The 25,911-nt window shown below is 38.3% G+C and overlaps 2 protein-coding genes and 1 long non-coding RNA gene across 6 annotated transcripts in view; 1 reads left to right on the plus strand and 2 right to left on the minus strand.

Annotated features, from left to right (window-relative positions):
* Window positions 1-530, minus strand: part of TRIM37 (tripartite motif containing 37) — a 240,514-nt gene extending 239,984 nt beyond the window's left edge. The window contains exon 1 of one of the 3 annotated variants that reach the window (XM_038547934.1): window positions 75-530. In XM_038547934.1, coding sequence (XP_038403862.1) covers window positions 75-95 — 21 coding nt within the window. In that variant the 5' untranslated portion in view covers window positions 96-530. The remainder of the gene's footprint in view (window positions 1-74) is intronic. The other 2 variants (XM_038547938.1, XM_038547939.1) reach the window with 2 other exon arrangements.
* On the plus strand, window positions 408-24,454 carry LOC111097410. Its single transcript, XR_005364604.1, has 2 exons — window positions 408-1,144; window positions 24,297-24,454. It is a non-coding gene; the product is annotated as an uncharacterized LOC111097410 (long non-coding RNA).
* SKA2 (spindle and kinetochore associated complex subunit 2) overlaps window positions 5,014-25,911 on the minus strand; it is a 36,167-nt gene continuing 15,269 nt past the window's right edge. For both annotated transcript variants that reach the window (XM_038547946.1, XM_038547947.1), the window contains 3 exons: window positions 24,302-24,388; window positions 11,230-11,406; window positions 5,014-5,638 (listed from right to left, as the gene is read on the minus strand). In XM_038547946.1, the coding sequence (XP_038403874.1) occupies window positions 5,570-5,638; window positions 11,230-11,406; window positions 24,302-24,388 (333 nt within the window). In that variant the 3' untranslated portion in view covers window positions 5,014-5,569. The remainder of the gene's footprint in view (window positions 5,639-11,229; window positions 11,407-24,301; window positions 24,389-25,911) is intronic.

Consider the following 25,911-nt stretch of genomic DNA (forward strand, 5'->3'; position numbering starts at 1 on the left):
CAGGGCGCCCCAAATAAAGAACGCTCAGCGGGTGGCGGGGGGAAACTAACCACCACCCTGCTCAACCCCCTCACCTCCACGCTCTGTTCATCCATTGCCTCCGGTTCTCGGCGGGGCCCTCGGCGACCCGCGGAGTCCGTGGTCTGACCTACTGGGCGCCGGCCCGAGGTCGCCAGGTCAAGTCGCCGACGAGAACAGCCCGGCGTCCAAGTCAGGGAGCTCTGACGGCCGCCCCACCTGCGCGCCCCATCGCGTCGGGTTCGGCGCCAGCTACCCCCACTTCGCCATATTTATCCGCGCACCCGCCCTAGAGCGCAGTGGGAGGGCGAGCGGTGACCGCAGCTCCTTCCTCACGGCTCAGCCGCCCGCCAGCAACCGCGAGGCAGCCACGCGCCACGTGATGCGAGCGCGCGCGTACGGAACTGCTGCTAGAGCCCGGCGGCGCCGGTCTCCAGCTCAGAAGGTGCCGCAGGGAATTCGCAAACACTAACGGTAACCAGGGCAGCCGAAGGCGCGGCGGTGAGGGAAGGCGCGCTGCGCATGCGCGCAGGACGCTGCGTTAGGGGAGCGGAGTGGAGAGGCGGGCGACTAAGTTCCCGCGGTGCGGGGGCGCACACGAGATTTGGCTGCTAGCGAGCGCAGCGCTGCGTGCCTTTGGCGCCGGCCTAACGCAGGCGGCTGAGAACTTGGCGCTTGTTTCTGCGCAGCCTCTTCAGCCCCGCTGCCCGGGAAGAGCGGCGCTCCACCGGTCTCAAACGTTAGCGCGCCAAAGACCGGAACCACCTGGAGTGCTGTGGGAAACTTACTCCGAAGCCACACCCCTAGGTATTCAGACTGTGATTCTCGGGTGCGGCTCCACGAAATCAACGTCCTCGACAGCCGCGGTCGCTGATTTGGCTGCAGGTGGCCTGTGTGGCCCGCACCTTTGAGAAACCATGATGTATAGGATTCGTGGCTAGTAGTTCTTGCCCCGGAAAGAAGGCCAGAGTCTCGGGTATTGAGACTTCCGCCCCGGCTACTCCAGCAAAGCTCCAGATTTTGAAGCCTAGGGCGGTGTAGTTTCTCATTTCAGGGTTAGGAGAATGGGACCAGACTGTAGAGATCAGATCCACACCACTCCACACTGCATCTCTTGCCGCCTGAGGTGAGCTGTCGCACTGGGACTACGGAAAATGCAAGTGTCGCCTCTGTTCAGCTTTCCTATGTTTCTTCATGCAATTTTCTGCCAATGTAGGTCTAAGATTGCAGGAATTGAAGGTGTGAGACAAAGGGCTTACATCAAATTCTTAATTTGAATTTAAATTTTCCTCTGAAATACTGCGAACTATTTACACTTATCCCAATCTAGAGTGCACATGTAAAGAATCAGCAATATTCTTGAAAGAAGTTCTTAAGTATCAAGAGATTTGGACGATCTTGTAATGGGCAACAATTTTTTTTAAAAAGATTTTATTTATTTATTCATGAGAGACACAGAGAGAGAGAGAGGCAGAGACACAGGCAGAGGGAGAAGCAGGCTCCATGCAGGGAGCGATGCGGGACTCCATCTGGGGACTCCAGGATCACGCCCTGGGCCAAAGGCAGGGCCAAACCACTGAGCCACCCAGGGATCCCCAACGATTTCCTTTTTACTAGGTAAGCCATGGACAGGGATATAATTTAGTAGGATTAATTTGTGACTGAAAAGTTCTTTAGAAATTTTTTATGGTTGTGGTGTTTGCACGTCACCATTTGTACTAAAATACCCTCAATTGTACACTTTAATAATGGTTTTACTTAATTTTGGTACGTGAATTTCACCTCAATTAAATTATTTGTGGAACACAGTATTGTACTTGGGATTCAAAGAGTAATGAGAAGTGAAAAAAATAAGACAAATTACTACATATAAATATTAAATTCTTGTACTAACAGATATATTTGCCCAAGAATCCAAAAATGTTTAAAGATTTATTGGAGTAGTTCGTTAATAGTGAAAAATTGGAAAACCTATACAATTAGTTAGGGGTCATTAGTTGCAACCACAAAGTCAGATTCTGGCTAACTTAAGCAAAAAAGTAGTTGGCAAGATGCTAAGCTACGGCATGGGAGTTGGGAAATCTGTGATATGCCTCCTTCGAATCCCTCTTAAAGGCCAGGATGCCTGGGTGACTGAGTGATTAAGGGTCTGCCTTTGGCTCAGGCCCTGATCCCTGGGTCCTGGGATTGAGTCCAGCCTGGGGCTCCCTGCTCAGCAACAGTGTGCCTCCCCATCTGCCTCTTTCCCCCTGCTTGAGCTCATTCTCTCAAACGAATAACTAAAATCTTAAAAAAAAAAAAAAAAAAATTCCTTCAGGGCAGAACTTGGCTGCCTTTCCCCAACCCCGCAAATCTAACCTCTCTATTATAGTCTTATCAATGCGCATCAATAAGGAACTGGAAGAATCCTGATATATCCATATATTACAGCTGTTCAAAAGAATAGATGCGTGGCATGAAAATATCCACAATATATTTACAATGAAAAAAAAACTGCAGCTAGAGTAGGTATAGTATCATCTTATTTTTGTAAAAAAATTATTTTTAATTTTCATATATGTAGAAACATCTGAAGAGATTGCAGATCAATTCTGGAGAGTAGGAGTACTTATATTTTTAACTACCTAACATTAAATTTGTATTAAGGTATAAATTAAAATTAATTTGTATTACTTATAACTTAAGACGTAAAAACACTATAGTCCCATAGAAAATAATTACGATGAGAAGTAAAGGATCTAAGGGTAGTAAGAGTGAAGATAAAGTGGAGGTTGGATACTATGAATATTTCAGAAAGATTTTATTAGCTAAAGATCTAGGGATGCAAACTTTTTTTTTAATAAATTAATTTTTTATTGGTGTTCAATTTACCAACATACAGAATAACACCCAGTGCTCATCCTGTCAAGTGTCCCCCTCAGTGCCCGTCACCCATTCACCCCCACCCTCTCCTCTCCTTCCACCACCCCTAGTTCGTTTCCCAGAGTGAGGAGTCTATGTTCTGTCTCCCTTTCTGATATTTCCCACACATTTCTTCTCCCTTCTCTTATATTCCCTTTCACTATTATTTATATTCCCCAAATGAATGAGAACATACACTGTTTGTCCTTCTCCGATTGACTTACTTCACTCAGCATAATACCCTCCAGTTCCATCCACGTTGAAGCAAATTGTGGGTATTTGTCGTTTCTAATGGCTGAGTAATATTCCATTGTATACATAAACCACATCTTCTCTATCCATTCATCTTTCGATGGACACCGAGGCTCCTTCCACAGTTTGGCTATTGTGGATGCAAACTTTTAATTCCAGTAACAGAACAGTGGTCATTGACAAAATATATCAGTAAGTACTCTGGACATGATCAGTGTGAATATTCTAAATCTAATGGAAGAAGTTATATTTGGGAATTTGACAGAATCAATAAACGAAGCTTGGGAAACAAAAGAATATATAGAGAAGTGCACAGATAACAATTTTAAAGGGGCTGAGGGAAAGAACCAACATTTAGAAGATACCTGTATAGGAAGTTACAGAGGAAAAATTCCAGAAACTGGTTGTGACTTCTTTATGATGCTACATTTTTCAATTCTACCAATCAATATCACATCCCAGAGCCATTCCATGACAAAAACTTCCCCTTAATATTAACTGAGTACTGAAGAAAATGTTATTGAAGTATGACTTATTTCTAATTTTAAAAAGAGGGTTTTCTGTTCTTCAAATATTCAAACTACACCGCACAATTTTAACTGAAGCTACTCTCCCAGCCACTTGTCATGTATTACAAATTTGTTAATGGAAAGTAAGATGTTCATAACAAATTTTTAATTATATGAAAATATAATTCTATAACCTGCAGAACTAATATTTGATGCATTTTTCCTAGTCTTTTCAATGCTTCATTTTTACTATACACAGAAATATTCACTGAAGGATAACTAATTATCAAACTCAAACACTTTACCATCTCATTGTGCTTCCAGCCATCGTGACACCCAGAAGTTAAGTGATTTGCTCAGGATCACATAGCTAGAATTTAAAAACTGCTATTTACATCTCAGACTCCAAAGCCCAATCTTTTTTTTTTTTTTAAGATTGTATTTATTTATTCATGAGAGACACAGAGAAAGAGGCAGAGACATAGGTAAAGGGAGAAGCAGGCTCACCACTAGGAGCCCAATGTGTGACTCGATCCCAAACCTTAGGATCATGCCCTGAGCCAAAGGCAGACACTCACTGCTGAGCCACTAGCACAATCTTAATTATAAAACTGCAATCTCTGCTTTCCCCTCCCCCATTTAATATAGCTTCAGCATTTCCCAGAACATTAATAGTAATAAGTTACTGGGGCAGCTTGACTTCTTAATATATGGATACACCATGATTTATTTTCCTGTTTACCTGCCATTAGCCAGGTATGTGTGTGTATTGCTAGTATAAATAATCCTGTGATTGACATCTTTGTATCCAGATCTATCCCTATGATGACCTTAATACCAATAGTTATTTAAAAATAGAGAAATTTAAAAACAAAAAACAAAAAACAAACAAAAAAAAAATAGAGAAATTTGGGATCCCTGGGTGGCGCAGCAGTTTAGCGCCTGCCTTTGGCCCAGGGAGCGATCCTGGAGACCCGGGATCGAATCCCACGTCAGGCTCCCGGTGCATGGAGCCTGCTTCTCCCTCTGCCTATGTCTCTGCCTCTCTCTCTCTCTCTCTCTCTGTGTGTGTGACTATCATAAATAAATTAAAAAAAAAAATAGAGAAATTCACACACAAACACATATATACACAAACTGGCAAGTAGTAGTTGCCAGTGATCCTCTGATTTCAGTTTCTTAGCTTTCATACAGAATGAACAATTACAGTTAATACAGGCTGAAGGAGAACAAAGGTACTTTGATACACAACAGGGACAATCTCAAACAACATTTGAAAGCAGAGTTCACATTGCTTAACATTAGCAGGCAGAAGGAATAGGGAAAAAAAAAGTGAGGATGTCACAGAAAATCCAATTTATTATTACTAAAGTTAGCTTTTGTGGAGGTCTAGAGATCACATATTAGCAGTCTCATCAATAAAGTGACTATTATCTATAATCAGAATTTTCAAATATAAAATCATACACATAATGTAATACAAATATTTTTTCTATCCTTTAATTTCCAAAGCATGCTAATTCACATCTGACTGACTGATGGTACATAAATATCCTTTCATGATAGGCCAGGACATCAGTGTTATCCCAATTACACAAAAACAGATGCAAAACAGTGTTATGTGACTTCCTTGCCTGAAATTATAAGACTAAGTTTGTGTGCATATATATTTTTAAATCCCTTTATTCCTATTCCATCCTTTTGGCTGAACTTTATTCATATATTATCTGCCCTTGTGATAGTCCCTCTCTTACGAAAGGCATCATTATCCAATCACCCCAGACAAATCTTCTTCACCATCCCCCAATCAAGTGCTAACAAGACATCTTCTTAAATCTTTCTGGAATTAATCTCTTCTCCATTGGAATTCCCATTTGAAGTCAATTTCTTCATAAGTCTGACATGAAAGATTTTAATTGCTCTGTTGCAGTTTTTTCTTCTTTAGTCAGTGGTGACAGCTAGAAAACAAATGACAAAAATCTTTATTTCAAAATCTCTAAAATCTGTTTCATTTAATTAACTTCTTTTTTAGGTTTCCATAAACTCATACTATGCCTACGATCACAAATTTAGGAAGGCAGGAAAAAGATAAATTTTTGGCTGTCTATACATACTGGGTATTTTTAACGTTTGAGCTTTCAAAGAACTTGGAATTAAGTTGAAGAAACACGACCAATAAATCAAACAGTTTAAGGACTGTAATTTAACAAAACTAAAGAAGTCACGTTTGAATGCCATATTCTAAAAGCATTTTGAAAAAAATATGAACAAAATAGTCTGGAAGATTCCTCAGAAGTAGAGATGTGACTAAATTTTGAAGGATAATTGAGATGTTTTTAGCTGCAAGTAACAGGAACACATTTCAAAATGGATAAATAACAAAACATTATCATTGCACATTAAATACAAAAAAAGGGCAGACAGACTTCAGGTCTGGTTTATTCAGCTCAACGTAAGATTTGGTTTCTTTCACCTTCTCTAATAACCCTGCTGGTGGCTTTATCCTCAGAATGATAGGAAAAAATGGCCTGAGCAGTACTAGGCATCACATCTATACACAATGTTTAGGAGAAGTTTTCTCTTCCCAGGAGTCTCTCAGCAGTGAAAAAACTCAATTTCCTACTTCCAAACGTTTCCTCCTCACATGTCATATGGGTTACAAACCCATTCCTGAACTAATGTTAGTTAAAGGAAAATCCATTCCACTTGCCAATCAGATACAACCCCAGTAAGCTGAGGAAAGCACCAACTTTGCCTCAGGCACAAGTGAGGGATGGAACATGTCTCAAGAAAATCAGTATTCTATTAGGCAGCAAGGGAGAGAACAGAAGCTGAGAAAACCACCCAGCAAACAGTATCCACCAAGAGCAGGTAGGAACAAAAGCAAAGGGATGAAGAAAAGACAAAGGGAAGTTTATAAAGGACTTCCACAGAGTACTAACCAACAGGCTAGCTAAAACAAAGGATTAATGGGGAAATTATAGGAGGTACAGCATGAAGAATCAAATAGTTCTAACTATATAGGTCATCTCTAGAGACTACCAAATCTGGAAAACACCATACCTACAGAATAATCTCTAGGGCAGTGCTGTCTGATAGAACTTTCTGTGGTGCTGAAAATATCCTATATCTGTGCTATCCAATCAATCAGTAGATGAAAAACTGAATTTTTAAATTTAATTTCTTTACATTTTAATTTACATAGCCACATGTGGGGATTGGGCTACCTAGTTGGTTTGGCTGATCAACATTTACCAAAAATATTCACATGGCCAAAAAGAAAAACAATCATATGCCTTAGTTCAATCCAAATAATTACAGAATTTTCTTCTTCTATCTCAAAAATAGAAATGGTTCTGGAGAGACTTTTTTCTCTGTGAGTCCATGTTTCTCTTTGTGATAACTATTCAAGAGATTTCAGACCACCTATTTCATAAACTTTCAAATAATTTGTCCAGGAATTAACCAATCCAAAACTCGTAGACAATTTTGTTCCTTAACACAAATGTTTCAGTAAAATACCACACACTCTGGGTTTTTAGGTTTTGTGTTTTTCTTTTTTTTTTTTTTTTAGAGAGTGTGTACAAAAGAGCAAGGTGGGCAGAAGGAGAGAGAGAGAGAATCTTAAGCAGGCCCCAGGCCTAATGCAGAGCCCAATGTGAGGGAGGGGGCTCAATCTCATGACCCCGAGATTACAACCTGAGCCTAAGCTAAGAGCTGGACACTAAACTGACTACACCACCCAGGTGCTCCATTCTATTTTTAATACCTTTTGAATTATATTTGTTTTGGGGGTTTGTTTTGCTAATTTTTATTTTGGAATAAATCTAGTCTTTTTTTTTTTTTTTTGGATCTTTTGGTGGTCACCTTTATAATTAAGTGTATTTAAATCTTAATATCTTGGGGCACCTGCTTGGCTCAGTCAGTTAAGCATCCAACTCTTGGTTTTGACTCAGGTCATGATCTGTAGGTGGGGAGACAGGGCCCTACTTGGGTCTCCCCACTCAGCAGGGAATCGGCTTTCTCTCTGCTTCTCTCCCTGCTCACCTACTTTCTTTCTAAAATAAATAATCTTTTAAAAAAAAAAAAAAAACCTTTAACATCTTCATATTAACTAAACAGATGAAGAAATTTATATATTCCCTTCCTTTCACCTCATTTTCTGTCCTCACTTCCCTATTTGTTTTTTAGTATTATCAATCCATGTGCTTTTTTTTTTAGTATTATCAATTCAAATATATTTTCTGTCCTTGCAAATGAAAAACTATGCATCTTGATAGATTATAGCAAAATAATATATGAACAGTTTTACTATCTGTTTTCTGTTGTCTATACATAAACAGAGCACTATTTGCCCTAAGTAGGCTTATCCCTTTCTTGTTTTTCATGTTCCCAAAATAATTTTAAAGGCCCTTTCGGTGATTTTAGAATATTTCAGAAGCCTGGACTTAATTTGACTTTCTTAAGTATCCTCACAGTACTGTCCCTATGAGTGATATGCTCCCCCCCTTTTAAATATTTTATTTCTTTGAGACAGAGAGAGAGTGCATGCTCATGCATGGACACACAAGTAGGGTGGTGTCAAAGAGAGAGGGAGAAGCAGGCTCCCTGCTCAGCGATGCAGGGCTTGATCCCAGGACCCGAAGATAATGAACTAAGCCAAAGGCAGATACTTAACTGACTGAGCCACCCAGGCACCCCTGATATACCTCTTTTAATATTTCCTTTATGAGGTCTACCTTACATGTCCTTTAAACGCTGGGCTCATAGACTATTTCTGGTTTTATAACTCTCTACAGATGTCATCCTTTTCTTCCACATTTTGATCATGAAAATTTTCTCTAAACTTTCTACTATCTCATTTTTAAAGTAGTAGATACAAGATCCACTATATCCAACATATTGCAATATGGCCATCATTGAATCTAAAATATGATCTCTTTTTTTCAAGGTTTATAACCAACCTTTCAGTCATTTCTCCTTATTTGTAATTATATGATTCAAAGTAAAAGCTCCCTATGCTAAGGTAGAAAGCTATCTACCTTCAATATAATTATTGTTCATTGCAGATACTACTTTTAACTGAATGAAGACCGTTATAGATGTTTAGATGATCAAAAATCATTATAACTATTTTCTGCACCATTTTTAAATCTCAGTCAGAAATATAGCAACTATTTATTGTATCCAATGGGGAAAATTTTTAGTTAATATCCAAAATATCACTTTTCTGGGACGCCTGGGTGGCTCAGCAGTTAGGTGTCTGCCTTCAGCTCAGGGCATGATCCTGGAGTCCTGGGATCGAGTCCCACATTGGGCTCCCTGCATGGAGTCTGCTTCTCTCTGCCTATGGCTCTGCCTCTCTCTGTGTCTCTCATGAATAAATAAAATCTTTTAAAAAACAAAACAAAATATCACTTTTCTCTTTTTTTCACTCACCTAAATTTATCCTGTGCTTCAATAAATTTATGGATTTCTATACTTATATGTTGATACGTACATCCAGAACTATATATACCTAATCTCTTCTCAAGATTTGTTTCCTTAGAACAAGTTTATGTACCTCTATTTTCAAGTCCTTTTTTATTTTTTTCTAATAAAGATCTTATTTATTTATTCATTCATGAGAGAAACAGAAAGAGAGAAAGAGAGAGAGAGAGGCAGAGAAACAGGCAGAAGGAGAAGCAGGCTCCATGCAGGGAGCCTGACATGGGACTCGATCCCAGGTCTCCAGGATCACACCCTGGGCTGAAGGCGGCACTAAACCGCTGAGCCATCTGCACTGCCCTATTTTCAAGTTCTGATTGCATACTATGAAGAGTATGCAACTTGAGTCATATTTATAACAGTTATATACATATTTTTTTGCATTATTAGTATATGTCACCACCTTTAATGTTTTAAGTTTCCTACTTCCTATTCCCTGTGCCCTTTTTAATTGCTCTTTCCTCCTCTACTATTCATCTCCCAATGATGTAATATATGAAGCATATAACATCTGAGATACATCTAAGATCATTTTATAATTTTAATCAAGTATTGTTCTCTTTTCTGCCATTTGTAATATTAAAGAATTATTGACCAAATTAACCTCGGTAATCAACCTTTGAGATTTCTCTCACTACAAGCCCATAATTCAAATATCTTAAACCAAATATAGCTCATGGTTGGCAAAACAAACAAACAAACATGTATGCTGCCCCTAGCTGCATGCCCACAGCAGATAGCTTTTGTGCAATGCCCAGACACAGTTCCTCAATTCAGCCCTCTAAATAGCTATTACCAGTTAATGATTACAGTTGAGGGCAGCCTGGGTGGCTCAGCGCTTTAGCGCCGCCTTCAGCCCAGGGTGCGATCCTGGAGATGGAGGATCGAGTCCCATGTCGGGCTCTCTGCATGGAGCCTGCTTCTCCCTAGGGCTGTGTCTATGCCTCTCTCTCTCTCTCTCTGTGTCTCTCATGAATAAATAAATAAAATCTTTAAAAAAAATGATTACAGTTGACACCAGATATAAAAATCTGTTGGCCATCTTTTGTCCATATCATTAAGTTCTGCTTTATGATTCCAACTTCATACAGGCTATCTTTTCTTTTGAAAGCCCTCAACTTTGCCTTAATAATAAATGAAAAATTTACAAATCCTTCAGTCAGCTATTTGAGATATAGTGCCTATGTCAGCAGCTCATATTGTTTTTTTTTTTACTCCATTATATCTGAAGAGTTTTACACAATCAGTGATAGAAGTTGATAATTTCAAGGATATTCACATGAAATCAGAAGAGTATAGGGAATGAAGGGAGAGAATGAAGGTCCATCTTACTAAGCTCACCAACCCAATTTAAGAAAAGGAGAATTTGAAAAGTCACTGGTATAGATGCTTTCCACATTTCTCAGTTTCACTAGTTCTTACAGGAACTACAAAATTGGTAGATTTAATAAGTATTAGCAAGTTTTCTCTTCTAACATGGCTATATAATTCAAGATAGCACACTTCTTTATTAACCACGTCAAGTCCATGTGCTTATTTTTTTATTTTTTAAGATTTTATTTATTTATTCATGAGAGATAGAGAGAGAGAGGCAGAGACATAGGCAGAGGGAGAAGCAGGCTCCCTGCACAGAGCCTGATGCAGGACTCAAGCCCGGACCCTGGGATCACGCCCTGAGTCAAAGGCAGACACTCAACCACTGAGCCAGCCAGTCATCCCTGCTTATTTTTTTTAAATCTTTTAAAAAAGATTTTATTTATTTATTAAAGAGAGCACGAGCAGGCTCCCTGCTCAGCAGGGCTCTCTACAGGGTTCGATCCCAGGACCCTGAGATCATGACCTGAGCAGATGCTTAACAGACTAAGCCACTCAGGTGCCCAGACATGCTTATTTTAAAACAAAAGAGCTATCTTATACTTCAGGAATCAAAAAAATCTCATTTTTATCAACAGTTAAACTAAGACTCCAGAATCTCAAAATGAAAGTTAACAGGGATTTATCTTTCAAAAAGACACTCAGAATTAAAAGTCTACAAATCCAACTTGTCAATTGAAAGCATTACCTCCAGGTCTGTTTGCTTTTGTAGTTCTTGTATCATGATCATAGTCTTATTGACAGTAGCACAAATGCGGTTCTTAGTTTCTTTCTGCTCTGCAGCTATTGGTTTAAAGCGTGCATGCAAAGTTTGATATCGAGACTTTACTGCTGACAATTCCTTTAAGAGTGTAACTGGATTTTTCTACATCAGGAAGAAAGTAATATATATATTAAATCATGAAAAGGAAAAATTAAGCTTCTTTTAAGGATTAAAATATATACAACACCATCCATTTAATTCTACCATCAATTTAATTGAACAGTATATAATTAATTATGTAACTATGTAACAAAGGATGGGAGGAGGGGAAAAAAAAAGCATAAGACCTAGATCCTATTCTCAAGGAAATTAAAGCTTAGGTACAGAAATAACCTACACATGCACACAAAATAGGAATATTAAAATAAGCAAATAAGTGACATTAAAAAAAAACTCCCATAAGATATATAACATTTAATACATATTTCACGATAATTACATGGTATTTTAACAATACAATAATAAATACTATTCAGAAGGTGACTAAAGGAACTATTTTGATTTGTTCTTAAACAATAAGAGAATTTAAAAATAAAACCACTTATAAAATTCTTAAACATCTATCATGGGGTTAAAGTATGTATTAAGTAACAACTGACCTCACCATACAAAATCATGCCAACTCAAGCAATTATATTTATAGGTTACATTGGTTTTTCAAATTCATTTTAGAATGTAAACACCATTCCGTAAAAGACCTTTGTAAAAGGTCCTTTCCACCACTTGGTAATTTTCATTCCCTGATGGTTCCTTAGCAAGCCCTATAATATTCACTATTCTAAACTTTCTCCACTTCCTCCAATTCCCATGCACTCCCTTCTTGGCACATGACCTCACCAACTACTACACCAAGAAAACAGAAAACATTAGTAGAAGTTCCATCTTCCAAAAAAAAAAAAGAAGTTCCATCTTCCTGCCTTTTCATCCAAAAAGGAAAACATAAGGGGAATCCCTGGGTGGCTCAGTGGTTTAGCGCCTGCCTTCGGCCCAGGGCGTGATCCTGGCATCCCGGGATCGAGTCCCGTATCAGGCTCCTGCATGGAGCTGGCTTCTCCCTCTGCTTGTGTCTCTGCCTCTCTCTCTGTGTGTGTCGCTCATGAATAAATAAATGAAATCTTTAAAAAAAAAGGAAAACATCTATGGACATTCTCATCCCTGCTCAGCCTGTCACACTGCCAGTATTACTGTTGTTTGCTACCCAAATCCTCCAGAGCCTTTAATTTCCTATATTTCTATGACTTATCAATATCTCTCTACTTTTTGTTTTGTTTTGAAGTTTTTGTTTATTTATTTATTTTTTTAGTAATCCCTACATCTGGGATGTCTGGGTGGCTCAGCAGCTGAGCATCTGCCTTTGGCTCAGAGTATGATCCCGGTCCCGGGATCGAGTCTCACATCGGGCTTCCTGCAAGGAGCCTGCTTCTCCCTCTGTCTATGTCTCTGCCTCTCTCTGTGTCTCATGAATAAATAAATAAAATCTTTGAAAGAAAAAAAAAAAATCCCTACATTCAATGTGGGGCTCAAACTCACAACTGACTCATGTGCTCCTCTGACTGAGCCAGCCAGGTGCCCCGCATTATCTCCCTTTGTACACACTCCAAGTATGTATAGATCTTCCCTATTCTAAAACGAAATTCAGGGCAGCCCCGGTGGCGCGGCGGTTTAGCGCCACCTGCAGCCTGGGGTGTGATCCTGGTGACCCGGGATCGAGTCCCACCTCAGGTTTCCTGTAGGGGACCTGCTTCTCCTTCTGCATGTGTCTTTGCCTCTCTCTCTCTCTCTGTGTGTCTCTATGAATAAATAAAATTAAAAAATAAGTAAATAAAACAAAATTCACTCCTTCTCTTGACTCTATTGTTGCTTCAAAACCAGTTTCAGAGACGCCTGGGTGGTTCAGCAGTTGAGTGTCTGCCTTAGGCTCAAGGCATTATCTTGGGGTCCCAGGATCAAGTCCCACATTGGGCTACTTGCATGGAGCCGGCTTCTCTCTCTGCCTCTCTCTGTCTCTGTGTCTCTCATGAATAAATAAATATAATATTTAAAAAAAAAAACTAATCTGATTGTTCTCATTCCGTTTCCACCAATCTTGTAGGTCTAATACACTTACCCAATTTAACATCCCATAGACTAGTATCCTTTGCCAAATTATTGTAAACAATCAAAAGTTAGGTTTGCCCAATATCATATAATTTTGATACCCTTTCTTAGGCCTTATTTCCTTCTTGTTCCTACCTTAAAATGAAGTCTTGATTTTTATTTTTATTTTTATTTTTTTTTTTTTAAAGATTTATTTATTTATTCATGATAGACATAGAGAGAGAGAAAGAGGCAGAGACACAGGAGGAGGGAGAAGCAGGCTCCATGCACCGGGAGCCCGACGTGGGATTCGATCCCGGGTCTCCAGGATCGCGCCCTGGGCCAAAGGCAGGCGCCAAACCGCTGCGCCACCCAGGGATCCCAAGTCTTGATTTTTATAAAACTATACTACCTTTGTTAGTTTCCTACTCTACAGATATTTCCTTCAGGGACCCTATCTCATGGCTATGGCAGAGACTCATTTTATGGCCCTGTATTCTCTATTTCCTTAGAGATGTTTCTGTTTTTAATGATGGAAATAGTAAATAAAGATGATTCTCATAGGAAGGGAAAAGAAGAGAAAATCTAACTTAAAGACTATTAAAATATTTCTGCAAGGACGCCTGGTGGCTCAGTGGTTGAGCGTCTGCCTTCTGCTCAGGGCGTGATCCCGGGATCCGGGATCAAGTCCCACATGGGGCTCTTTGAGGAGAGCCTGCTTCTCCCTCTGCCTATGTCTCTGCCTCTATGTGTCTCTCATAAATAAATAAATAAAATATTTTTAAAAGATTTTAAAATAAAATATTTCTGCAAGGAGTGATCAAGACCTATGGTATAAGAAATAGAAATAGGAAACGGACAACATAGAGACCTCATGAAAACATTTAAGAGATCTTAGTGGTATGTTTGTTAGGAACAAAGGAATAATAGATGACATCAAATGCATCATCTGGTATATAAAGGAATGTGTATATTAAGATGCCTTTTTGGGAATCTACTCAGTGTATACCCCAATAATATTGAGATCTGTCCTCTGACCCTCAGAGGTATTATTTCCCATCATGTTTCTAGATGGTAGAGACTGCAGTGGATCAAAGAAATACAGTAGAAAAACTGGAAAATACAGTTCAAAAAACTACTAAAAGATAGGAAAGAAACAATTAGAAAAATGGAGAATAGATCCAGGATGTTCAGTAAATCACTGATGGGATAAAGCATAAAAGAGGTTTTTCTGTGAAGTCTTTTCTTATGAATACAATAGCTAAGTAAAGTTATGAGATTTCAAATGCATGTGTTTTTACATGTAAAGGGCCCCACCAAATGATAGCACAATTAATGAGAAGGCCTATCCATAACCATAAAATGACCAAAAAAATTTTTAGAGTATGGATAAAATATTCTGAAAGTTCCAAGAGAAAAGGGTTAAGGAAGGGGGAGGGTAAAAAAAGGAGGAAGACACAATTAGTATGGCATGAGTTTCTCAGCAAGAACACTGGAAGCTAAAATAACACAATTATGTTAAGAGAAAATAATCTCCAGTCTAGTATTTCCTATTCAACCAACTATCCATCATCTAAAGGATTAAATAAAGATTAAATAAAGACATTTCCAAACAGTCAACTTCTCGGAAAGTTGGCCTTTTATGTACTCTTCCTCAGGAAACTTCTAAAGGATATGCTTCACCTGATCAAGGAAATGAACCAAGAAAGAATGAGATGTATAATTCAAACCAGAAATAAAGCAAAAAGAATTACTGAAATGATGGTAAAGAAATCCCAGAAACAGGGATGCCTGGGTGGCTCAGTGATTGGGTGCCTGCCTTTGGCTAGGGGCATGATCCCGGAGCCCTGGGATCAAGTCCCACATTGGGCTCCCTGCATGGAGCCTGCTTCTCCCTCTGCCTGTGTCTCTGCCTCTCTCTTTGTGTCTCTCATGAATAAATAAATAGAAATAAAATCTTTTTAAAAATTTTTTAAAAAAATAAATAAAAGAAGTCCCAGAAACAGGTACACAGGAGGTCTATACAGCAGGAGGATAGATAGCACTGGGAGGGATGTGGAAAAAAATGAAACTTAGGAATCATGTGATGTGTCTGACAATGTCAACAAGAGTTTTACCGTTCTGATAGAACCATCTGAGGCTAGGGTGCCTGGATGGCTCAGTCAGTTGAGTGTCCAACTCTTTTGACTTTGGCTCAGGTAATGATCTCAAGATCATGAGATTAAGCCCCGAGGCAGGCTCACAGAGCCTGCTTGAGATTCTCCCTTTCTCCCTCTGCCCCACCCCTGGCTAGCTCGCTCTTTCTTCAATAAATAAATCTGGGATGACTGAGTGGCTCAGCTCAGGGCATGATCCTGGGTCCAGGGATCGAGTACTGCATCAGGCTCTCTATGAGGAGCCTGCTTCTCCCTCTGTCTATGTCTCTACCTCTCTCTCTGTGTGTGCCTCATGAATAAATAAAATCTTTTAAATAAATAAATAAATCTTTAAAAAGTCTGACTGAAATAATGATACATGCATAGAAAAATTAGGTAAATTGAAGGGAAAAAAGAAAATTATTAGCTCCAGAAAAAAAAAAAAAAAAAAACTAAAAAAAGCTCCAGGAAAAGCAGACATAGTATATTACATGACTGATAAAAGCAGTATTTGCAGAGTCCTAATGGCTATGGTCTGAATGTCTCTCCAAAATTCACTTGTTTATTTCTTTTGTTTTAGGGTTTTTTTTTGTGGTTGGTTGGTTGTTTTTTAGTAATCTCTATACCCAACATGGGGCTTAAATTCAAGACATTGAGATCAAGAGTCATATGCTCTTCTGACTGAGCCAACCAAGTACCCCTCAAAATTCATTCAAGTACCTAACCCCCAAGGTGATGTAATTTGGAGGTGAGTTATTTGGGAGGTGATAACTTCATGAGAGGAGAGCCACCATAAATGAGATTAGTACTCTGATGGAAGAGGCCCCAAGAGATCATCCCCTCTGCTCTGAGCATACAACCAAAAGTCTGTGACCCAAAAGAGGGCCCTAACTTATCTATGCTGGCACCTTGATCACAGACTTCCACCTCCAGAACTGTGAAACTAACTTTCTGTTGTATATAAGGTCCTAAGTCTGTGGTATTTTGTTGCAGCAGCCCAAGTGGAAGTGAATATGGATAGAGCAAGAAATTATAAAGTATTTAATCTTTATCTTCCATAACAAGAAGTTATTATTAATAACAGCAGCTAAGATATAGTGCATACTCTGGACTAAACTGTTCTAAATACATTATATATATTACTTATTTTATCCTCTCTCAACCTATGAGCAGATAGTAATATCCCCATTTTATAGACAAGGTAAGTAAGTTCACAGAAGTTAACTGATTTGCATAAATCACAGTACAGATCTTGGATTTTAACAAGAATAGCCTATATCCAGGAAATCAATTTCAGATTGGGGGAAAAAAATGGCAACACAAGCATATTATTTAGAAATAAGGAGGTAGGGACACCTGGGTGGCTCAGGGGTTGAGCGTCTATCTGCCTTTGGCTCAGGGTGTGATCCTGGAGTACCAGGATCGAGTCCTATATTGGATTCCCTGCATTGAGCCTGCTTCTCCTCCCTCTGCCTATGTCTCTGCTTCTCTCTGTGTGTTTCTTATGAATAAATAAATAAAATTAAAAAAAAGAGAGAAAGAAAAAGGTAAATACAAGAAGATGCTGAAATAAAGTGGTGACATGCTTGAGGGTGGTAAAGTATGAAACAAGGAATTACTGTTTGTACTTATATGCTTTGTGCTTCTGTGACTTTTCAAATTATTTACAAAACCTAATTTGATAAGAATAAAAGTTTAAAGTTAGGAGAAAAATTGGTATGAGGGTAGAGGAGATCAAATGTGAGATGATAGTGGATTATATAAATATGAATGATCTTTAGGTAACTAGAAATGGAGCTCAGTTGTGAATTTCCCAGAGACCTGTTCATATAAATCAGAAGAATGATAAATTCTCCAAACATAAATTCACGGAAAAAAGAAATGTGACAAGAACTAAACTCATAGAGGGAAAAATGTGGCCAGTATACTAATCCTTGATGACCCACCAATCCAGGTAAAGAATTGGTGAACAAGGCATCAAGATACGTAGATTTTTAAAACTTAGCACCATACAACAGAGGAAAAAAAGTATTGTGCACATAGCCTATTTTGTTGGAGTGATTAGCTTCTTGGGAGCCACTGTGTTCTTTTATTAGTGTTTATAAACTAGTTGCACTTTATTTAATGTTGTGCCTGTAACACTTCAATTCCTTTGGGCTCTTGTTTATTTTAAGTGGGTGATCATTTATGACAGGTCATAGAAGTATACAAGATGTGCTCAGGGGTACCTAGATGGCTCAGTCGGTTAAGTGTCTGCCTTTGGCTCAAGTCATAGTCCCAGGGTACTGGGATCAAGCCCCACATTCAGATCTCTGCTCAGCGAGGAGCCTGCTTTTCCCTCTCCCAGCCCCCTGCTCTAGCTCTCTCTTGCTCTCTCTCTCAAATAAATCCTTAAAAAACAAAAAAACCAAAAACAAGATGTGCTAGGTAATGATCCTGCTAGTGACGAGGGAAAAGAAAATCCAATAAGCAAAAAGCTCAACACATTAAGTCTTTTAAAAGAATCGAAAGGAAATACGCCATTAGTTGTATTACAAATTTAAAAGACTTACAGGTAAAATGCTCATAAAAGAAAACAAAATTACCTTTCTTGAACAAATACAGGTTAAAAACATTATAATAGAAGCTTGTAGTTTATTGTATCTTTATATCTAAGTAGATTCTGTTTAAAAATGTTGACTTTAAAAAAAAAAAAATGTTGACTTTGGGACACCTGGGGGGCTCAGCTGTTGAGCGTCTCCAGCTCAGGTCATGATCCCAGAGTTCTGTGATTAAGTCCCACATCAGGCTCCATGCAGGGAGCCTGCTTCTCCCTCTGTCTATGTCTCTGCTTCTCTCTCTGTGTCTCTCATGAATAAATAAATAAATAAATAAATAAAATCTTTTAAATAAATATGTTGACTTTTATGCAGAATTATTAAGACTCCAAATCATAGTAGAATAGAATAAAGATAAAGCATCTAAACAAAATTTTATGTATGTATGTGAGTATGAACATACACAAACAGACACATCATAGTGGTTGGTACATACTAATGTTCAATGAAAATGTATTGCCTCTATCACAATGTAGAGCTATTAGAAGTTAGTGTAACTGGTTCTTTATTTTCCTGTTCCTTGGTATATATATAATCATTAGAACTAATGTCAGTGAAATCTATGAACATTTAATTTTTATTTATTTATGATAGTCACAGAGAGAGAGAGAGAGGCAGAGACACAGGCAGAGGGAGAAGCAGGCTCCATGCACCGGGAGCCCGATGTGGGATTCGATCCCGGGTCTCCAGGATCGCGCCCTGGGCCAAAGGCAGGCGCCAAACCGCTGCGCCACCCAGGGATCCCGAAATCTATGAACATTAAGATCATAGTTTTCTTCCCAAATGTAACACAAAAAAGGGTGAGTTAGGGGCGCCTGGGTGGCTCAGGTGGTTAAGCATCTGCCTTCGGCTCAGGTCATGATCCCAGGGTCCTGGGATCAAGCCCCGCATCAGCTCCCTGCTCAGAGGGGAGTCTGCTTCTCCCTCTCCCTCTGCCCATCCCCCCCACCACCTTGTTCATGCTTGCTCTGTCACTCTCTCAAATAAATAAATAAAATCTTTTTTAAAAAAAAGGGGGAGGTGGAGTTACTGGATAAATATGATAAGTGTTTGAAGTTATAGTTCCTCAAAACTTGGCAGAGAATTACCATATGATCAGCAATTCCACCGTTAGGGGGGTGTGTGCGCGTGTGTGTGGACAAAAGAGTTAAAAACAAGGACTCAAAAAGATATATGTATACCCAGATACATAGCAGCATAATACCCAAAAGATGAAAGCAATCCAGTGTTCAATGACAAATAAATGGATTTTTTAAATGACGTATATAGGAACACCTGAGTGGCTCTGTGGTTAGTGTCTGCCTTCAGCTTGTGCCGTGATCCTGGAGTCCCGGGACCAAGTCCCGCATCTGGCTCCCTGCATGGACCCTGCTTCTCCCTCTGCCTATGTCTCTGCCTCTCTCTCTCTCTCTCTCTGTGTCTCTCATGAATAAATAAATAATAAAATCTTTAAAAATAAATAAATAAATATGAGGTGTATATATATATATATGTGTGTGTGTATATATATATATATATTATGGAATATTAGTCAGCCTTAAAAAGGAAAATATTATACATGCTACACTGTGGATGAACACTGACATTACACTAAGTGAGATAATAAATAACCTAGCCACGAAAGCATAGATATATGGCTCCACTTACATGAAGTACCTACCTAGACTTAAATTCATAGAAAAGAGAGTAGAATGATGGTTGCCAGGGATTGAAAGAAGTTGGGAATGGAAGGCTATTGTTTAATAGGTACAGAATTTCAGTTTGGACAGATGATGACATCTTCAGTTCTGGAGATGGTGATGATGGTTGCATAACAATGCAAATGTAATTAATTGAACTGAACTGTACACTCAAAAATGGTTACAATGATAAATTTTATGTTACATGTATTTTACCACAATGAAAAAAAAACTAAGAATGTAATATGGAAAAAAAAAAGAATGTAAAATGGTACAACTGCTTTGGAAAACAATTAGGCAGTTTCTTAAAATATTAAACATAGAGTTACTATATGGCCACCAATTCCGCTCTTAGGTATAAACCCAAGAGAAATGAAAGGAAATGTCCACACAGAAACTTGTACATGAATGTTTATAGTAGCATTATCAAAATAGCCAAAGGAAAAAACAACCAAACTATTAACTGATGAATGAATAAGAAAATGTGATACAGCCATACAATATTTTTCAGCTCTACAAAGGAATGAAGTAGGGTGCCTGAGTGGCTCAGTTAGTTAAGTGTCTGACTCTTGATCTCAGCTCAGGTGTTGATCTGAGGGTCATGAATTCAGGCCCCGTGTTGGGCTCCACACTGGGCATGTATCTACTCTAAAAAAAAAAAAAAAAAAGGAATGAAGTACTGATTCATGCTAGAACATGAGTAAACCTTTAAAACATTCTAAGTAAGTAAGTAAGTAAGTAAATAAATAAATAAATAAATAAATAAAACATTCTAAGTGAAAAAACCAAGACATAAAAGGCCACATATTGTGATTCCATTTATATGACACGTTCAGACAGCCAATCCATTGAGACTATACAGACAGAAAGTAGATTATCATTATAGCTGCAAAACTCTGAATCTAAAAACCATTGAACTGTACATTTTTAAAGGGTGAATTTTATGGTATGTGAATTATAGCTCAAGAAAGCAGCTTTTTAAGAAAATATTAATGAGGGTAGCCCCGGTGGCGCAGCACGGTTAAGCGCTGCCTGCAGCCCAAGGTGTGATCCTGGAGACTGGGATCGAGTCCCACATCAGGCTCCCTGCATGGAGCCTGCTTCTCTCTCTGCCTGTGTCTCTGCCTGCCTCTCTCTCTCTCTCTCTCTCTCTCTCTCTCTGAATAAATAAGTAAAATCTTAAAAAAAAAAAAAATTAATGAAAGAAATTGAAGATAACACAAAGAAATGTGAATATATTCCATGCTCATGGATTGGAAGAATTAATATTGTTAAAATGTCCATACTACCCAAAGCAATCTATAGATTCAATGCAATCCCTATCAAAATGCCATTTTCACAGAACTAGAACAAAATAATCCTAAAATTTGTATGGAACCACAAAGACTCCAAATAGCCAAAGCAATCTTGAGAAAGAACAAAGCTGAAGGAATCATGACTCCAGATTTCAAGATATACTACAAAGCTTTAGTAAAACAGTATGGTACTGGCACAAAAATAAACATACAGATAAATAGTAAAAAAATAGGGAAGCCCAGGTGGCTCAGTGGTTTGGCACTGCCTTCAGCCCAGGGCCTGATCCTGGAGACCCGGGATCAAGTCCCACATCAGGCTCCCTGCATGGAGCCTGCTTCTCCCTCTGCCTGTGTCTCTGACTCTCTCTCTCTCTCTGTGTCTCTCGTGAATAAATAAATAAATAATCTTTTTAAAAAATAGCCCAGAAATAAATCCATACTTATATGGTCAGTTAATCCAAGACAGAGGACTCAAGAATATACAATGGGGAAAAGACAGTGTCTTCAATAAATGGTGCCAGGAAAACTGAACAGCCACATACAAACGAATGAAAGTGGACCACTTTTTTATACCATAGACAAAAATGAACTCAAAATGGGTTAAAGACCTAAATGTGAACCCCAAAACCATAAAACTCCTAGAAGAAAGTATAGGCTGTAATTTCTTTGACACTGACTGTAGAAATATTTTTCTTGTGATGTCTCCTCAGACAGGGAAGCTAAAGTAAAAATAAACTACTGGGACTACACCCAATTGCATGGTGAAGGAAACTGTCAACAAAATGAAAAGGCAATCTACTCAATGGGAGAAGATATTTGCATAGGATACATCCAATAAGGGGTTAATACCCAAAATATAAAAAGAACTCATACAACTCCACACCAAAAAACCCCCACAAATAATCCAATTTTAAAATGGGCAATGAACCTAAATAGACAGTTTTCCAAAGAAGACATACAAATGGCCAATAGACACATGAAAAGATGCTCAATATCACTAATCATCAGGGAAATGCAAATCAAAACTGCAACAAGACAACACCTTATACCTGTCAAATTGGCTAGTATCAAAAAGACAAGAGGGGCACTGGGTGGCTCAGTTGGTTAAGTGTCTGGTTTTAGCTCAAGTCATGATCCCAGAGTCCTAGGATTGAGCCGCACATCAGACTCCCTGCTCAGTGGGGAGCCTGCTTCTTCCTCTCCTGCCCCTCCTCCCACCTGTGCTCACTCTCTCTCTAATAAATAAATAAGATCTTAAAAAAAAGGAAAAAAAAACCCAGACAGGTAACAAGTATTGGTGAGGAAGTAGAGAAAAAGGAACCTTCATGCATTATTGGTAGAAATGTAAATTGGTGCGGCCACTATGGAAAACAGTATGGAGATTCCTCAAAAAATTGAAAATAGAGGGCAGCCCGCATGGCTCAGTGGTTTAGTGCTGCCTTGGCCCGAGGCGTGATCCTAGAGTCCCAAGATGGAGTCCCATGTCGGGCTCCCTGCATGGGGCCTGCTTCTCCCTCTGCCAGTGTCTCTGCCTCTCTCTCTCAATCTCCCTCTCTCTGTGTGTGTCTCATGAATAAATAAATAAAGTCTAAAAAAAACTGAAAATAGAAATGCCATTATGATCCAGTAATTTCACTACTACTGTGCATTGACCCAAAGAAAACAAACACATACACATACAAAAGAAAACACTCTTTGAAAAGGTATATGCATACCTATGCTTATTACAGCATTACTTACATTATTATAGCCATGATATAGAAGCAAACTAAATGTCCATTGATAAATGAATGGATAAAGAAAATGTGATATGTATGTACAATGGAATGTTACTCAATCAAAAAAAAGAATGAAATCTTGTCATTTGGAACAACATGGATAGACCTAGAGAGTAACTAAGTCAGACACACAAAGACAAAGTCAGACACATGGTTTTGCTCAGACGTAGAACCTAAAAAACAAAACAAATGAACAAACAAAGCAGAAACAGAATGAGAACAAACTGGTAGTTGCCAGAGGGCAGGGGTATGAGGGGATGAGCAAAATGGATGAGGGGGTACATGGTATAGGCTTCTATTTATGGAATGAAAATATCATGGGATGAAATGTACAGCATAGGGAATACAGTCAATTGTATTGTTATAGTGTTTTAGGGTGAGAGATGGTAGTAGCTATTGCTGTAGTGAGCATAGCATAATGTATAGAGTTGTCCAATCACTATGTTGTATACCTGAAACTAATATAACAGTGTGTATCAACTATACTTCAATTAAAAGAGGATGTTCTCTTCAATTAAAAGAGGATGGGGATGTGAGGGGGGGGGGGAACATTATTTTAATTTGTACTTCTACCAATCCAAAATAATTCTTAATTATATGAAAATTTTTTCAAACTATATGGTATTTCTTATCTGCTAGCAAATGCTGTCAAAAATAAACATTAATGACATTAAGTAGTCAATTAATGTTAACAGACAATGCTTAAAAATTGTTTGCTTAAAAAAATTGTTGGGGAGCCTGGGTGGCTCAGTCAGTTAAGCACCTGACTCTTGATTTTGGTTAGTCATGTTCTTGGGGTCATGAGATCAAGCCCCATGTGGGACTCTGTGCTCAGCAAGGAGTCTGCATATGGTTCTCTCTCCTCTCCCTCTCCCTCTCCCCCTTCCTCAGCTCTCTCTCTCTCTCTCAAATAAACAAAGAAATCGGTAAAAAAAAAAATTGTCTTTACCTCCATGGGCATCTGTACATGTAGTTATAATTTTATGGAATATAAATGGAGTTAATATTTCTAATCAATCTAAAGTTAGAAAAACTAAGTATATAATTTTATACAAAAATCACAGTTCATATAACAAATTTATAGTATATCATCATCTTCCTCAGAGAGTATCATGACTGCCATGGTTTCTCCCTCCTTATTTAACAACTGCTCTACAGTTATCTATATTCTCATTCAGAATTTCAGAGTTTTCCAGTGATTTGTACCTTTGGGTTCAATAATTCCTGATTAAGTGTTAAAAAAAAAGGTGGTCACAAATTTCCTTGACTATGGGTATAATCTCTCTAGCATGCTGTGACCAAGCTTCCAAACAAAAAGATTTTAAGATTCCATAATTTAGTACTTAATAATTTAACTCATAATATACTATTAGAAATACTATCAGAAAATCTTTTAATAAAATAATTTGTTAAAAATATATTTCTTTTGCAGATTACCTTGCTTGCTGTATCAGGATGATTAGTCTTGATTTCATATTCCAGCCTGTATTGAATGTAATCCAGATCAGAGTCAGCTTTCTGGAACTAAAGATCAGCACAAATAACATTTTGTGAACAAAAGATATATTAATAAACATGATGTACTGTTAATTATTCTTTCTTTTCTCCTTATATTTTTTAGTATTTTGATCACATGAAGTACACAAATTTTGGAAATATGGAAATAGAAAAGCATATAAAACCTCCATCATCTATAATACCCATGCTCTATTAAAAATTTAAAAACTAGTTAACATTTTAAAAGTTGTTTCTCTATACATCTCTCTTAGATTTAGAGCCAAAATTAAGAGTTCTGCTTTGTGGGATGCCTGGGTGGCTCAGCAGTTTAGCGCCTGCCTTTCACCCAGGGTGTGATCCTGGAATCCCCCCATCTGGCTCCCTGCATGGAGCCTGCTTCTACCTCTGCCTGTGTCTCTGCCTCTCTCTCTGTGTGTCTCTCATGAATAAATAAATAAAATCGTTTTTTAAAAAAAGTACTTAAAAACAAAATAAAACAAAAAATGGCACTTAAAATGTCTTTCAGAAAGGGGCACCTGAGTGGCTCAGTTAGTTGAGCATTTGACTCCTGGTTTTGGCACAGATCATGATCTCAGGGAATCCAGCCCTGCATGGGGCTCTCCGAATTTGGCATTTATTTTCTCCCTCTCCCTCTGCTCCTCTCCTTCCCAATAAAATAAATAAATAAAATCTTTTTAAAAAAATGTTTTTCAAAAATGAAGTCTTTATATTTACTTATATAATTGTTAGATTAAATGCTATGATTAAATTATCCAATAATCAGACTTTGTTAAGCAGACTAATAATTACTACACATGTATATGTACGTATATAAAGAAAATTCCTGGGGTACCTGGCTGGCTCAGTCAATAGAGCATGCCACTCTTGATCTCAGGATTCATGCCACATTGGGCACGAATTAAAAAAAAATTTTTTTTAATTAAAAAAAAAGAAAGAAAAAATTCCTATTGGCTTAATTTCCCATATTGGAATATGCTCAGGGACAACATTTCTTTTACATTAAAAAAAAACGTACTAACCTATATAACATTTGGATGGAGAGTATGAGGAAAGGGACAAGGGAGAGGGCAAACCAAATTAAACAAATTAAACAAAAACTACACATTCAAGACCTAATTTGTTTAATTATTGAAAAAGACTACAGTTCCACAGCTTTATATATAATTGATGATATTACTTAACAATCTAAGCATAATTTTTTTTTTAATTTTTTATTTACTTATGATAGTCACACAGAGAGAGAGAGAGAGAGAGGCAGAGACATAGGCAGAGGGAGAAGCAGGCTCCATGCACCGGGAGCCCGACGTGGGATTCGATACCGGGTCTCCAGGATCACGCCCCGGGCCAAAGGCAGGCACTAAACCGCTGCGCCACCCAGGGATCCCCTAAGCATAATTTTTTAAGTAACTTCTATTATAATAAGATACCAAAGAGTGTGCTCTCAATCAATGATATGATGGAGTCAGCTAAATTTTCAAAAACGTTTGTAAACCAGTTGTTAAACACAGGCATAACTAAAAATTAAATTA

Source organism: Canis lupus, chromosome 9 (assembly GCF_011100685.1).
Source record: "Canis lupus familiaris isolate Mischka breed German Shepherd chromosome 9, alternate assembly UU_Cfam_GSD_1.0, whole genome shotgun sequence".
Classification (NCBI taxonomy): domain Eukaryota; kingdom Metazoa; phylum Chordata; class Mammalia; order Carnivora; family Canidae; genus Canis; species Canis lupus.